At 47.7% G+C, this 15,365-nt stretch overlaps 1 protein-coding gene across 2 annotated transcripts in view; it reads left to right on the top strand.

The window, feature by feature from the left end:
* TNPO3 (transportin 3) overlaps positions 1–15,365 on the top strand; it is an 83,717-nt gene continuing 68,352 nt past the window's right edge. Inside the window, exon 1 of one of the 2 annotated variants that reach the window (XM_067534986.1) lies at positions 1–407. In XM_067534986.1, coding sequence (XP_067391087.1) covers positions 267–407 — 141 coding nt within the window. In that variant the 5' untranslated portion in view covers positions 1–266. The remainder of the gene's footprint in view (positions 408–15,365) is intronic. The other variant, XM_067534987.1, reaches the window with a different exon arrangement.

The raw sequence follows: 15,365 nt of genomic DNA, 5'->3' as shown, positions 1-15,365 counted from the left end.
GTCGGCGGTATCCGCGGCGCGGCGGCGAGCGGGCGGGCTGGCTCTCGGCGGCGGCGGCGGCGGCGGCCGGGCGGGCGGAGAGCGCGGGGCGGGCGGAACGCGGCGCGCGCGCGGCGTGTTTCCGGGGGGGCCGCGTTCGGGGTGACACCGCCCCTCCCGGTAACGGACACGGCAGGGCGAGGAGATGGCGGCGGCGGCGGCCCGGAGCGGCGGCTGTTGAGGGGGCTGGAGCCGGGCGCGGAGCGGCCTGTGCGGGACTCGGAGCGATGGAGGGCGGCGGGGGCGGCGGCAGCGGGGGGAAGCCGAGCCTGCAGCTCGTGTACCAGGCGGTGCAGGCGCTTTACCACGACCCGGACCCGAGCGGCAAGGAGCGGGCGAGCTGCTGGCTGGGGGAGCTGCAGAGATCGGTGAGCGGGCCGGGGCCGGGATCCGGATCGGGGCGGCGGCAGAGAGCGGGGAGTGCGGACGGGACCGGGCCGGTTGCGGGTGGGGGAGGGGGGAAGAGATCGGGGAGCGGGCCTGGGCGGGTGGGGGGAGGGGCGGGGAGCTGAGGGCGGTTGGGGGAGCAGAGATCGCGGAGCGGGGTGGGGGGGCAGAGAGCGGGGAACGGGCCCGGCCGGGCCTGGACGAGCGGAGGGGGTGAAGCCGGGCAGCGCGGCCTGGGCGGGCCAGGCTCGGAGCGGCGAGCTCGGCCTTTGCGCTGCCGGAGCCCCGGCGAGGGCCGGGCCGGGCCTGGCCCTGGGGGAAGCGGCGCGGAGCCGGCCGGTCCCGGTGGGGGAAGGGCTGGGCGGGGCCCTGCGCCGGAGGAGGGAGGCCTGGCAGCGGGGCTAGGCCCGAGGGGGGGGGGGCAGGCCTAGAGCTGCAGCGCGGCCGGCCGGCGGCCACGTGTTGCGGGGAGGCGGGGATCGGCCGGATCGCAGCGCAGCGCCGCGCGGAGGAGCGGCCGGGACCGAGAGACTTCCCCCGGCGGCCGGCTCTCGCAGAGCAGCGGGCGCCGGAGGTGCGATGGTTACTGCGACTGGGCTCGGGTCGACACCCCCGAGGGGGCGCTGGGCAGGGCAGCGGGCCGGCCTGGCGGGGACCGACCCCCGGGGCTCGCCCTCGGCCCCCTGCCAGCGAGATGGAGGGGGGCGCGCTGAGAGATGCCTGGTTCGCGGCCTGTCCCTGGGCTCCGATTCCCGAGCCTGGCCAGCCTGAAACAAGAACCCGTCTCCTGTTTCTCTGGGACTTTCCAACCCCCAGGAGCCGAAAGTGTTTTATGGAGTCATGTCTGCACAGGGTTCACTGCAGTCATGGGGGTGATGCTAGACAGCGAACAACCCTGAGCTCACTCCTGCATGATCTTTGCCTCTTAACGCCAGCTCCTTGACTATGGATGATCTATGACAACATATCCTGGTCCCGTTCCCAGTCACCAGAAAAGTCATAGCTGGCTTCTTGCTGCGAAAATCCTGACACTTTCTCTGGCCAGTGCAGACAAGTCCTCAAGTTCCAGAGACTGCAGCTTATATGGTTGGAGTAGGGGTTTCTAGTTGCATTCAGGATCCCCAAATATTTGAAAGGAAATACAGCCCAAAAATATTTTAAAGGAATCTCTTTGTTCCAGAAAGGACTGTGGATATTTTCTCATCTATTTTGTCTGAAGTGAATTGGTACGTGTGGTATCGTCCTTTTGCCTGGACTTGCAACTGCACTGTTGAGAGGTGTAGGATTCGGTGTTGATACTGCTTGTTCTGTGATAGTGCTAGATTTTTGTGACAAATTGTATGCTTTTTAGTTACAGGAGATGATAACATCATGCTAAAGTACTGTACTGACACACAAGCGTTTTTATTAGAGTATGTCATTCATACCAGTTGGAATCTTAAAATGAGGAGCAGTTAACAAAGTTTTGCTAATATGCAAGTTGTGCTTAAAAATAGATAAAATCTGTAGTTGAAGACATAGAGTGAAACAAACTCATTTTTTCTATGTATTCTAACAAATCAAATTATCTTACAATTGTAAGAAAGATTTGATTTTGCAACTGGCACTATAGGCAAGTTTCCTGTCTTGCTAGCAAGATAAACAGACATGGGTCACAACCTAGGACTCCACCCAGTACTTTTCCAATTTGGAACTCCACTGCAGTTTGATCCCGTGGAGCTGCTAGGGATTGGGACAGCAGGGAGAGACTTCACTTCCTCTGTTCACTGCTGTTGTGGGTTTGTCTTAATACTTTGTTCACTGACAGGGATGTCTTGTTTTTATTCTATTTATTTAACAGATCCATTCTTTTATAACAAATATAAAAAGTGCTTTACAACTTAAATAGAGAGAAACATATATATATATATATATATACACAGTTATAAATTAGCCCTTGGAAGTCCCTAAAGATGTATCGAAGAGACAGGCTGCCTTCAACTTTGTGATATTGATCATGTATTGTGGCTGATGCTTTCTACTCTGTCTCCCTCTTCTGTGGTCTCAGTTTATAGTGTTGGTTAAAGTCCTTCCTTCTCTCTTGTGTAGCTCCAAACTTTTGATTTTTCTTATATTTAGATGCATAACCTTTTTATTAGTTGTCCTGTTCAAACTCTATGTGCTATTATGTGATTTTTCTCCCTCTTTTTTCTTCTATCTATTTTTCTTATTTTAATATCTTATTTATGTATTGTTGAAGGGATTTCTCCTTTCCTCACTATTCCAAGGAAGTTCTCAAACTACTAGTTTTGCTGGCAGCTGGTGACCTTCTTCCAGTAAACCCTGGAAAGTTCCACCAGATTTCAAATAGGTTTTTTTCCCTTCTCCCTTGTAAAACTCGGACTTGATGAGTGAATTTTTCTAGGCTTTTTTCCTTTCAAAAATGCTCTGTTGAAACCAAAAGGCCTGCTCTTCTTCACAGACTATTCACAGTGAAACTTACTTCCTTAACAGGGGACAGGAAAGACAGACTCTCCTTATTTGGCACAGTCTTTGCAATGTCTGAAAAGGAGGAAATGTGAATGACAAATTCTTGAGTTTTTATTTTTGTTGGGATTATAAAACAGCCCTTCTGTATTGCGATAAGACTCCTCAATTTGACACTGCTTATGTGACTCCCTTCTCTCCCTACAAGAAGTATTAGACTAGACTTTCTTTCTGGCAGCTTCTTGGCACATATCTCTATATCTAACATGGCAGATCAGGTGGCAGTTACGGGCCCCATTTAAGGACCCTGTAAGTCACATGTTGGACACCTCTGAATTAATCAAGAAGGTTGGAGTACTGTTTCCTGGCTTCTGAATCTTCAAGACGGTGGTTGAGGGCCGCACACTTACTAGCCATTAATCAGAGTGCTAAATCCACTAGCTAGGAGCCAATAGAAAATGTTGTCAGTCTTGTCATGGTGCAGGGTCAATCTTTTGTTTGTACCCAACACTTCCTCTTAGTTGTGGGGCTGGAAACAAATTAGAATAATAGAAATGTAGGGCTGGAAGGGACCTCCAGCTCCCAGTGCTGAGGCAGGATCAAGTAAACCATCCGTGAGACTGTTTAACTATCCTTATGGTTAGAAAGTTTCTCCTAGTATCTAAAAAAAAATGTCCCTTGCAGCAGATTAAGCTGATGACATCTTGTCCTGTCTTTAATGGACTTTTGAAAGACGGTACTTACTTTGCTGGATGTTACTCAGAAAGGCTACCTCCAGTTCACCCAGCTGCAAAATGGGCACCTGATCCGTCGGCTTAGGGCAGTCAAAGGCAGTCAGACGTGATGCTGGGCACACCACTCCCTTGTGTACAGTTAGCTATGAAACTAACGTGCCTTAAACGTGTCAGCCTGATGAGCCATTGGCTTGGGGAAATTTTGACTTGACTCTTTGTAACAACCTATGACTTATCTAATACTTGTTTTTAGGTCCTCCTCAGTCATCTTTTTTCAAGACTGGACATGCACAGTTTTTTTAAGCTTTCCTCATAGAGCAGGTTTTCTAGGCCTTTGATCATTTTTGTTGTTCTCCTCTGGAGTCTTTTCAGTTTGTCCATGTTTTTCCTGGAGTGTGGCGTCCATAACTGAACACAGTATTCCAGCTGTGGCCTCAACAGAGCCGAGGAGAGTGGGACAGTTACCTCCCGTATCCTTTCTTAATACACCGCAGAATATTAGCCTTTTTCTCAACTGCATCACATTTTTGGCTCATATTCATTTTGTGGTCCATTATGACCTCCACCAGATTGTTTTCAGCAGTTCTGTTGCCTAGCCACTTATTCCCCGGTTGTGCATTTGATTTTTTTTTTTCTTCCTAAGCACTTATCTTTATTGAATTTCATCTTGTTGATTACAGACCAATTCTCCAATTTGTCATGGTCCTTTTGAATTCTAATCCTGTTCTCCAAAGTGCTAGCAACCCCTCCCAGCTTTGTGTCATCTGCGGATTTTATAAGCATACTCTCCACTCCATTATCCAAGTCATTAAAGAAAATATTGAATAGTACTAGACCTCCTGAGTAACTCCACTAGATAAGTCCTCCCGGTTTGGCAACGAATCATTGATAAACTACTCTTTGAGTACCATCTTTCAACCAGTTGTGTACCCACCTTTATGATCATTTAATCTAAACCGCATTTCCATAGTTTGCTTATAAGAATGTCATGTGGGCTTGTGTTAAAAGTCTTACTAAAATCAAGACATATCACATCTGCTGCTTCCTCCCATCCGCTTCGTCCATTCTGTAGTCTTTTAATAGTCCTTCGTCTCTGCTGGGGCCTGTTGTATTGAGGTGATATTTTTTTACTCAACAGACCAGTGTTCTAATTCAGTGGCAAAAAGGCTATGTTCATAAAGAGTGAAATTCCTTGGTGATATGTTGACCTGGTGCAGAGTGTTGAGATGGAGCAAATCTCACACTTCTGAAAGTCAGGAAATGCACAGTTAAGGATGCCTGTGCAACCTTAACTCTACTTTCAGCAATGCCCTTGTTGCACACCAGTAACACACACACCTTTACTCTGCCAACACCAGTTGCTGAAATGTGCAAGCTCTTCGCCTCCTTCTACAACCCATTCACTCACCTACAGGATTCCTTCTGTTCCCTGGAGCTGACCATAGCCAATGGGGAATTATTTAGCTATGCTGCAGGTGTGGTCAGCATGGTACGTGTACACATGCTAAGCAGTGGAGGCATTGAAATGCTGCATACTAGTTCCTGAAAGTACGCATGCTGCGCTTCCTTGCTCACTCACATTGGAGGTCACAAAACGTGTCTTCCTGTATCATGCAACATGTGTTGTTATATATTTATTGCACAGGTCTACAAAGATTCAGACTAGAAACCTCAGTGGTGAGGTGTTCACCACAGGCAATTGTGTTGGCATGTTTCCTTGAACTACCCAAACAGGCATAAAGTGGCTGTCTGGAAATCCTCTCACGGTATTGTCTGTATTGAGGCATGATCACTGTAATCCTTCCAGACTGCACATCCCTGCAAGCAAAGTAGGGAACATGTTCTAAAATGCTGTTCATAGTTTGGATTTCCCAAGGGGTATCATGCACTCCCTGGGGTAAAAACTGACCAAGTGAGACCATTTTGACCCACATTGCAGCAATAGTTTGCTCTCTGGCTTGGCACAAAGAAAAACCCACATCAAAACTTTTTAAAATATGGCTATTTTTTTCAAGGCTCATCATATCTTTGGAACTCCTGGCTCAAATGACCTCAAATTTGGGTCGCTAACCCTACTGTATGCTTTCATAAAGAAAATCCATGCAGGCGTGCAGATTTTAGAGCACTTAGAAACATTGTCCTTTAAATAGGCCATTTCTACACTACAAACTTTTGTCGGCTCAAGTGACCTCATCATATAACAGCTGCAGTTAGTACATCATAGAGTCATAGCAGATTAGGGTTGGAAGGGATCTCAGGAGGCCATCTAGTCCAACCGCCTGCTCAGAGCAAGACCAACCCCAACTAAATCATCCCAGCCAGAGCTTTGTCAAGCTGCACCTTAAAAACCTCTAAGGATGGAGATTCCACCACCTCCCTAGGTAGCCCATTCCAGTGCTTCACCATCTTCCTAGTGAAAAATTTTGTCCTAATATCCAATCTCCCCCACTGCAACTTGAGACCATTGCTCCTTGTTCTGTCATCTACCACCACTGAGAACAGCCTAGCTCCATCCTCCCTGGAACCCCCTTTCAGGTAGTTGAAGTTCACTTGTGTGTGTGCATACTTGGCTCTGTTTCAGTGCTGCACATACTCCATAGGAGTGCTTGTGTGTCAATGCAGAGTGCAGTGCACCATGGGTAGGTATCCCACCGTGCAACTCGCCACCATCCAGCATATGGTCTTTTGGGAAGTTTTGGCAATGTACGATGGGGCCGAAATGAGTTGCACAGAGGTGACTGGGAGCATGGGGGTCAATTCCCCAGTTTGCAACCGTCTCGATTGCATAATACTATCTGAAATCCATAATTTTCGCACCTTTTTTCAAAATCCTGTAAACCCCCATGCCACACTCCTCACTGTCTGCTGTCTCTGACAGAAGCTTGGAGCCTGCACAGCTCTGCACTGTTGTCACCAGTGCTGCAAGTACATGGCGCACAATCCTGCAGTATTTGCAGAGCCGCAAGAAGAACTGAATGGGTGGGAAACATAAAGATTTCTTGGATGACGGGTGCCATGGGCAATAGAGAGAACAAGTTCTAAGTTGTTAGTGGCATTTGCTGAGCAGCTGCAGATGGTGGAGCACCGCTTCTGGGCCGGAGACAAACGCCGACTGAGATCGCATCGTAATGCAGGTTTGGGCTGTTTAGCAGTGGCTGCAGAACTTTTGAATGCACAAGACAACATTCCTGGATCTGTGTGCCAAGCTCGCCCCAGCCCTCCAGGGCAGGGAGACCAAACTGAGAACTGCACTGTCAGTGGAGAAGTGAGTGGCAATTGTACTGTGGAAGCTTTCAATGTCAGGCTTGCCTACTGGTCAGTCAGGAGTCAATTAGGAGTCGGGAAATCCATTGCGGGGGCTACTGTCATGCAAGTGTGCAGGGCCATTAATTGCCGCTTCCTACACAGGTCTGTGACTCTTGTCACTGTGTAGGACGTAGTGGATGGATTTGCAGCAGTGAGGTTCCCGAACTGCATGGGTGTGGGGAGGGGGAGACAGCACACGCTTTCCTATTTTGGCACCAGACCACCTTGTCACAGAGTACGTCCACAGAAAGAGCTACTTTTTACGGTTATGCAAGCTGCTGGCTCACCAGGGATGCAACACCTGCATCGATGTGGGCTGCTTAGGGAAGGTGCATGATGCTTGCATCTTTAAGAATATGGGACTTTTCCAAAAGCTGCAAATAGGGACTTGTTTTCCGGACTGGTGGATTACCACTGGCAATGTTGAAAAGCCAGTGGTGATCCTGGGAGACCCAGCGTACCCCTGGCTCAGGAAGGAAGATTCAACAGGTGCAGACTGATAGTTGATTGTGCTTTTGGTTGTTTGAAGGGATGCTGGTGGTGTTTACTCACAAGATAGGACCTCAGTGAGAAAAATATCCTAATGGTTATAGCTGCCTGCTGTGTCCTGCATAATATCTGAGAAAGTAAGAGGGAAAGGTTTCTGCTGGGGTGGAGGTGGAGCTGCTGTCTGCTGAATTTGAACAGCCATACAAGGGATATGAGAAGAGCTCAACGTGGAGCTGTCAGGTTCAGGGAGGCTGTAAAAGACCATTTTAACAGTGAGCCACAGTAAAGTATGTTGTATGTTCTACCTGGCCTGGCTCTTTTTGTGGCCTGGTAGGAATTGTGTGGTAGTTGCTGTAAATATAGGACTATACCATTGGCAGTGCACCCATTAATTTTGTTTGTGACTGAGCCTATGAGTTGTGTGACACTGTGCGGTAGCAGGTAAATTGGTTGCTTTCAGAACTGAGCACTCAGCAGCATATGTTGTGAACTAATAAAGATGAATTATGTTACAGAATAAAATTCTATTATTTGAAACAAAATCAGTGCAAAAAGCCCATGCAGTTTAAAAACAAATACATTAAAAATTAATACATTTTGAGAACAGAACTTATGAAAGGGAAAGAACACTCCTGTCCATTTCAGGTACACACACGCCAACCGTGGCTTTCCCAGAGCAGCTATGTGAAGCTGTGATTGCCCATAATGACCCCCAGGGTGGAGTGGTGGGTATAGTGCAGTGACTCGTGATACCACCTGTAGGGGGGCTTAGGGCGGTCCCCGATATTGAGCCCTCAATGGGCTGGAGAGGGATGTGAGCCTGGGATTCTTGAAACTGCAGGTCCTCCAGAGCCTGCAGCTTCTGTGTTTTGCTGCCTGAGAAGCTTCTTTATGCCGTGGTGCATCTCCCTTTTCTTTTCCTGCTGGGAGTTGTGGGCCTTTCTCCTTTCCACTCTTTCCTTCTGCAGGCTGTACACAATATTCGTCCTTTAGGCCCTGTGCTCACAGTCCAGTGCAGCTCTGGCTTGCAGGATTACATTGAACATGTCATTCTGACTCTTCTTTCTCCTCTTCCTCTGGCTCAGGTGTTCTGCAGGCGCCCCCAGTGGCAGCAGCTGTAGATAAAGCACACCACTGTCCACCAGTTCATCAGGGAAAGTGAATCTTAAGATGCTGAACTCAGTCCCCCCCTCCCCCCCTTCAAGTTTTAGGCCCCATGTTCTCACTTCTGCTTGGGGTTGCTTGTGACCAGCACTAGCCATGGTGAGTGTGGCCCACCTGGGGCTCAGGGAGTTGAGGAGGGAATAGGTCAGTGGCAAGAATCTACTACTGTAGGGCAGTGACACTGAATACTGGCATCATTTTCCATGGGTGGTTTTAGCTGGTATCTCACTGCTGAGGCTAGCAAAGGCAGAGAAGGCTGGTGTCCAAAAACCGCTTGGGCCTGTATGTTACTAGCCCAGTGGTTCCCAACCTTATTGGCTCGAGGGCCACAGATATAATTTTTACAGCCCTGAAGGGCCACCAGTCTGCGCCAGCAGGCTTCTCCCTCTCTTCCCCTCCACCACCCAAGTAGCCAGACAGAAGAAGTTCAGCAATCCTTGCTGATTTCTCACCCTCCTGGCTGCAGCAGGGAAACTGCATGTGTCCTGTAGCCCCGTGTGCTCCACTGGGTCCCTGGGCAGTGGCTCCTTGCTGCAGCCGAGGGCATGGGAGATCAGTGCTCCCCTCCCTCTGGCTCTAGCAGGGACCCCAGAGCCTATGGACCCAGGCAGAGCGCTTTGCCATTCTCTCTGCTACAATCACGGGGAGGGGAGTGCTGATCTCCTGTCCCATTAGCTGCAGCAAGGAGCCTGCACCAGTCTTGTAGCCCCACAGCAAAGCACTCCTCCTGGCTCCCTTCTGCAGGCAGTGGGAGTGGAGCCGCCACTTTGAAAGACCCCATGGGCTATGCGTTGGGAACCACTGCACTGGCCTGTGTACTGCAATGGTGTCTGCTGAAGTTATTGCTGAGTGATGCGGGAAAGTGTCCCACCAGGAGGAAGAAGTAAATAAAGCAGCCCGTCCCAGAAACCTTCAGCAGAGAGTTGCAGAAGAGCTGTATGAAAGATACATTGAGATCTCTCTGGAGGATTCAAGGGACATCCCTGTGCACATAAACAAACTGCCCCCCCATCCCTAGAGGGTAAATAGCAGCTCTACCTCTCTCGATTGTACCACAACCTCTCCTAGCACCAGTAAATTAAAAGTACCCTACTGTAACTGAAAATGTACAGTTATCTGAGGTTCCTTCCCTGCATGCTGCTCGACTGGCTGGGCTGTGGTGGAGTCAAAAATAAGTCCTGGCTCACTGTGCAGCTGGATCCCCTGGTCACCTGTCCCCCAGACTCCTTGGAGAGCTGCTAGGTGTATTCACCGAGTCAGGTAATCAGGAAAAGGAATTTCAGAAATTGTGGGGCTTTAAATGGGAGGGGGAGCTTCCAGTCTGTGTAAACCCCGGGCAGCGGAGTTCACCATGGTGACCAGAGCGGTCAGTGTGGGGCATTGTGGGACAGCTGCTGGAGGCTGGTTCAGATTGACATAAGTAGCGCAGTGTTTGCATTCGCACTGAGTTGATCTATGCATATCAAGCGTGGCTCTGCACTCCTCTGGGAGGTAGTGCTACTAAGGGCACATCTGTGCTTAAAATGCTGCATCCCGTTGGCATAGTGAATCCACCTCCATGAGAGACGATAGCTGTGTCCATGGGAGAAGCTGTCCCGCCGGCCTACCTCTGTCTACACTGGCGCTTAAGTCAGTATTGCCACCCCTGAGTGACAGTTATACCGGAGTAATTCTGCAGTGTAGACCGGGGTCAGTCGGCATAACGGCAGTTACCTCAATGGGAGACCAATTTAAGTGTAATCCGATGCACAACTAGGTCGACGTAAGCTGCCTTGCATCGACCTAACTTTATAGTATAGACCAGGCCACAGGAAGATAGATGGTGGAGGGAAAGGCCTCTTTTACACATCCATCTGCAGCATTGGAGGCTCTGCAAGGTGTGAAATGGCCCATTCACCTCAATGTGATGTTCTCAGCTCAATCAGAACACCCCATGGAGGTGAATACAATAGGTCTGAGACCTGTGACCTGCTCCATTAATTTCAGTGGGTGTTCCCTGAGTTCTTGAGAGTCAGTGATATGCATGAAGTATACCCGTTCTCAGCTCTTCATCTAAAGGGGGGCAGGACTACCCCAGATCCTGGCTCACATGGGGGCCAGGGAGGGGGGCCTCAGACCCTCCCAAAAGGGCGAGACTTCCCCCAGAACCTGACTGGCTCACATGAGGCGAGTCCAACCCCTGTGGATTCTGGTACATACATGGGGGCAGGGATGGGCTTAGACCCCCTAGAAAAGCAAGAACCAATTCCCACCCCGATCTGGGCGCACACATGGGAAGGGAGGCTGTGGGGCTGACAGGTGCCTCTGCCCCTATTCTCCCTGCCACTCACCCCCTATTCCTCTTCCCAGTTTCCCACCCCTCCACTTCCTCTAGCTGCAACACCTTCCCTCACCTGAGCCCCAAACCTCTCTTGTTCCCCACCCTTTTTCCCCTTTTCCCCCACTCCACCCCTTAATATCACTCCCTTCCCAGGAAACATTCACAGTCTAATTTTCCCCCCCAAATACTATGATTATTTTCCTCCCACTATAAAATTGCCACCCGTGACTCAGATCATGGCAACCGCCAAACAATCAGTCTAAAACTCCTTTTGTCTTGGGTGGTGGCTTGTGATTAATTTATCTTTAGTTTTGTTAATTGAAGGGTGAGTTCACAGCCATCAGTCTGAGGTCTGATTCATCCAGTCATGAGTACCTTCCCTTTAACAGGACCAGGCAGCAGAAGGAAAGAGGGGGAAGCGGCGGGTGTGAGGGAGAGGGAAGAGGAGGAACCCTCGGTCAAATGACCCCAAATTTGGATCACTAATTTACCCTTGCCCCTATAAGGCAGTCCAAGTAACTGCTTGAGTTTTAGAGCACTTAAGAATTAAACTTTAAAACACACAAAATGGCGGGGATGGAAACCCTCTAACCATTTTTCTGTATTGGTGCTTGCACACTGTTGAACGTGGGGCGGGGGTACGTTTTCTTAAATACCATTGTCAGTTTGGGTCCTCGATAGATTTAGTAGGTGCCCTGAGCTACCTTGGGTAAAACTCCATAGATTGAGACCATTTAGGCCCACATCACATCAGTAATTTGATCTCTGACTCGGGGCGGGGGGAACCTACCTAGAGACCTTTTGAAAAATGGCAGTTTTGGGCTGTAATCACTGCAGCCTTTAGCTCAAATAACTCAACATTGGGTCATTAACCCTCCCCTGCACCTTCCTGATAAACATCACATTTCCAAGGAATTCAACTAAGCCTGTTGATTGTAGAGGACTTGGAAAGGTGGACCTTTAAACAGAAGTTGTGTTACAACCTTCCCTATGGTGGTGCCGATACACCACTTGAATATTCTCTGTACTGACTTTGGCTTGTAGTTGGCTCTTCTGTCCTATGTGGTCCATCCTCCCCCCCACCTTCCCAAAAAGTCTTTGGCTGCTGCTCAGATTTTTCGAAGAAACACCAGTGCAAACGGAGTTTCTGGTCAGTTTTACAGAATTCTGGTCAGTTTTTACCACTCTTTAAGACCTATGCAGCAGCTGTAGAAGTGCCCAGTCTAATAAATCTTTGTGCTCCAAATTTTCCACAAGCTAGTGCGTTCTTAAGCCTTTGTGACAGAGAACAAATATTTTCCTTGTTAACTTCCTTTGGCAGTAGTGGGCCCAAGCTGCATTCCTAGTTATCACAGAGACATTCGAAGTTATGACTATTTCCATGGGTTCGGATAAGTGGAAAATTCAAGTAAAAGGATTAATCAAATTTGTGGAGTTTTGGGAAACCAGGAACTCTCCAGCTAAAGATCCCACTGGCTGCTTTCCAAGAGTCTGAGGACTTGCACTTAATTTCCATAAAATTAAGTGCAGCTTCCCTCGAGTGTTAGAAGAGTTGCAACCTGTGGAGACTACAGGTCCCAGTATGCCTACTGCCTTTCTACTTGGATTGAAATGTAGTGTCGTATCCTTGGCATCTTTGAAGGCTGCACCTCCTCACTAACGAGAGGATGGCAGCAGCCAACACACTTAACCGTGAGAGTAATTAACCATTGTAACCTCCTGCCAAGTGCTGTGGTGGATTCTCCATCAGTAATCATTTTAAAATCAAGATTAGATGTTCTCTTCAAAGCTTTGATCTAGAAATTGTTTCGAGGATGGTCTCTGGCCAGTGTTTTACGCCTGTTTGAAGTGTTAGTTTTGCTAAATTTATAAGCACAAAATCAGATGTGTAAAAAAGCAGATGATTCTGTCAGGTGAGCTGTGTTAGCCCTCTAGGCTAGATGTAGTAATCTAACAACAATCTGAGGGCATCAGCTGATAATGTTGTCATGCAGCATAAAACAGCACAAGCATGGTGTATGTGGTGATCATTACAGATGTGTTTCGTGGAATAGATTTTTGAACCGTGTTGAATAAGGCTCATCCAGGCATTGGGGCAAAATGGGAAAACGTTCAAAACCAAAGCGGGCATGTGTGTCAAAAAACAGTTGGGAGAAGCATATGGAGAGCTGCCTTCTATCAAGTGACTTATTAAATATTGGGACCAGAAGTCCCTGAGGGCTGCACCACTACACGAAAGGTAAGGGCATCGGCTGGCCGACTGCTTTGTAGATCTCTGTAGGCTGCACTATGTTTGACCCTTAGTTTTCAGAATCTCTCATCAAGAAGTGCAGGCAGTCTCCTGCTCAAGGCTTCTCCCTTCAGGGTGGGATTTATCATGTGTGGCCTTCCTGGTGTAAATTTGTGATTTGGGCTCCAGCCTTGTTCTGATTGGTTATGATTCATGTTTATGTTTATCTGGGTTTGCCAGATTGCCTTGTGTAGTAAATTAGTGGACCACAGTTTTCATTTTTAGCCTTTATTGTCTTGAGTTTCTTCTCTTGCTTAAAATATTGCTTTTAATGATTGCACTTCTCTTCTATCCCCCTCAAGTTATTGTCACTAAAAACATCCATAGTGACTGAACAAGCAATTTCTCTGTGAAACTACTGCTCAAACAGTGGTGCAGATAGGATTTCTAGCAAGACGATTGACCTTCTTCAAAAGATCACTTTTTGGTTTATAGAGAAATAACTCCCATCATGTCTTGGCAGATCTCTTGGTTTTTTTATTTCAGAAATCTTCTTCTAACTTTGGACTGTGCTCTCTGTTTCACATGTTGTAGTGCAGATGTTTTTCTTAAAAACCTAGCCCACGTCCCAGCTAATGACACTGCTGGCTCTATTGGTTTTTATTAATGCTTATCAGGATTGATGCTTTCAGAGAGATTGCACGCACACAGCTCTCTAGTGGAAAGATTTTGTAGGAGGCACCTGATCTGTTCCTCAAAACACCAAAGGCCTTGGTCCAGTAGAAGGATTGGGGTGGAATTCGTTTCCATTCAGAACATAGCATGTCACTAGTCTAAACCATTCTTTACTGGATTCCTCTCAACTGCCAGTTTGAGAGAGGTGAACTTTGTAGTTAGACAGATCTACTTTGTTCTGACACATGACTTCTCTAGTTTTTATTTCCTTAATGTCAAAAGGGAAATAATAACGCCTGCCTTATAGGGATGGTGTTGAAAGTTAATTAATCCTCTATTAACAATAGTTGTCTGATCTCCTCTAACTGCCAATTTATAGTTTGAACAATAATACTCCACGCTTTTCAGTATCTTCCATCCAAAAATCCCAAAGTAGTTGATAATGTGAATGAATTAAAGCTTCTAATACCTCTGTGGAGTAAAGTGCTGTTGCCGTGTATCAGAGAGACTGAGGCACAGACTAAATGACTTGACCAAAGTCACGGGAGGTGAGTGATGGTGCTGGACTGGATCTCCTATTTGATTTAACGTGCTGCCGTCTCAAAGGGAGTGGATGGAGGTTTTAACTAATTCTGTACTGTTTGGGGGAGGGGCTTTTGTGTTTAATAAACAGTACTGATCCCTTGCATAATTATTGGCAGATTACACACACTCAGTTCTTATCAGGGTGTGTTATAAAACAGGGTTTAGTCAATTTCAGTGGTGTTGGCAGTTTCAGAGCTGTGTGAGGCAGAGTGTCATGCACTGGCAAAACACTTTAAAATGAACAGTTCGTCTTGCATGGGTTGCGGAGTGTGATAGGAGGATTTAGAACACTCCAGCGAAAAGCTTGCTGAACCGCGGCTGCCGAATGGTCACTACAGAGAGCATCCATTTGAAAACACCAGTAAGAAGGTCTCTCTTCTGCGTCTTTCTACAATGTGCCTAAAATTAGGTGCTTAACGGCAAATGTTCCTCCACCATCCCCAGAGTAACTGGAGTTGCAGCTCTTCTAAATGTCCCATTCGGAGTTCACCTGTCTTTTGCCAGGTTGGAGTGCTCTTCCTAAACCAAAACCTTGTTTTTCCACACCTGAGCCATTCTTTTTAGGTGACAACTCTGAGGAACTTTCAGATTGAGTTGTCAATAGAAGTTTTGGAACCTATTGATAAATTAAACAGTAATAAGTCTCTAGGACAAGATGGTATCCACCCAAGAGTTCTGAAGGAACTAAAATATGAAATTGCAGAACTACTAACTGTGGTATGTTACCTATTGCTTAAAAAAGCCTCTGTACCAGATGACTGGCAGATAGCTAATATGATGCCAATTTAAATAAATACAAAAGAAGCTCTAGAGGCGATCCTGGCAATTACAGGCCAGTAAGCTTAACTTCATTACTAGGCAAATTGGTTGAAACTATAGTAAAGAACAGAATTATCAGACGCACACATGAACATGGTATGTTGTGGTATAGTCAGCATGGCATTTGTAAAGGGAAATCATGCCTCACCAA

The sequence above is a fragment of the Emydura macquarii genome, unplaced genomic scaffold (genome assembly GCF_026122565.2).
Source record: "Emydura macquarii macquarii isolate MOO-44397 ecotype Brisbane River unplaced genomic scaffold, CSIRO-AGI_Emac_v2 contig_3470, whole genome shotgun sequence".
Classification (NCBI taxonomy): Eukaryota; Metazoa; Chordata; order Testudines; family Chelidae; genus Emydura; species Emydura macquarii.
This window is presented reverse-complemented; position numbering and strand designations above follow the sequence as displayed.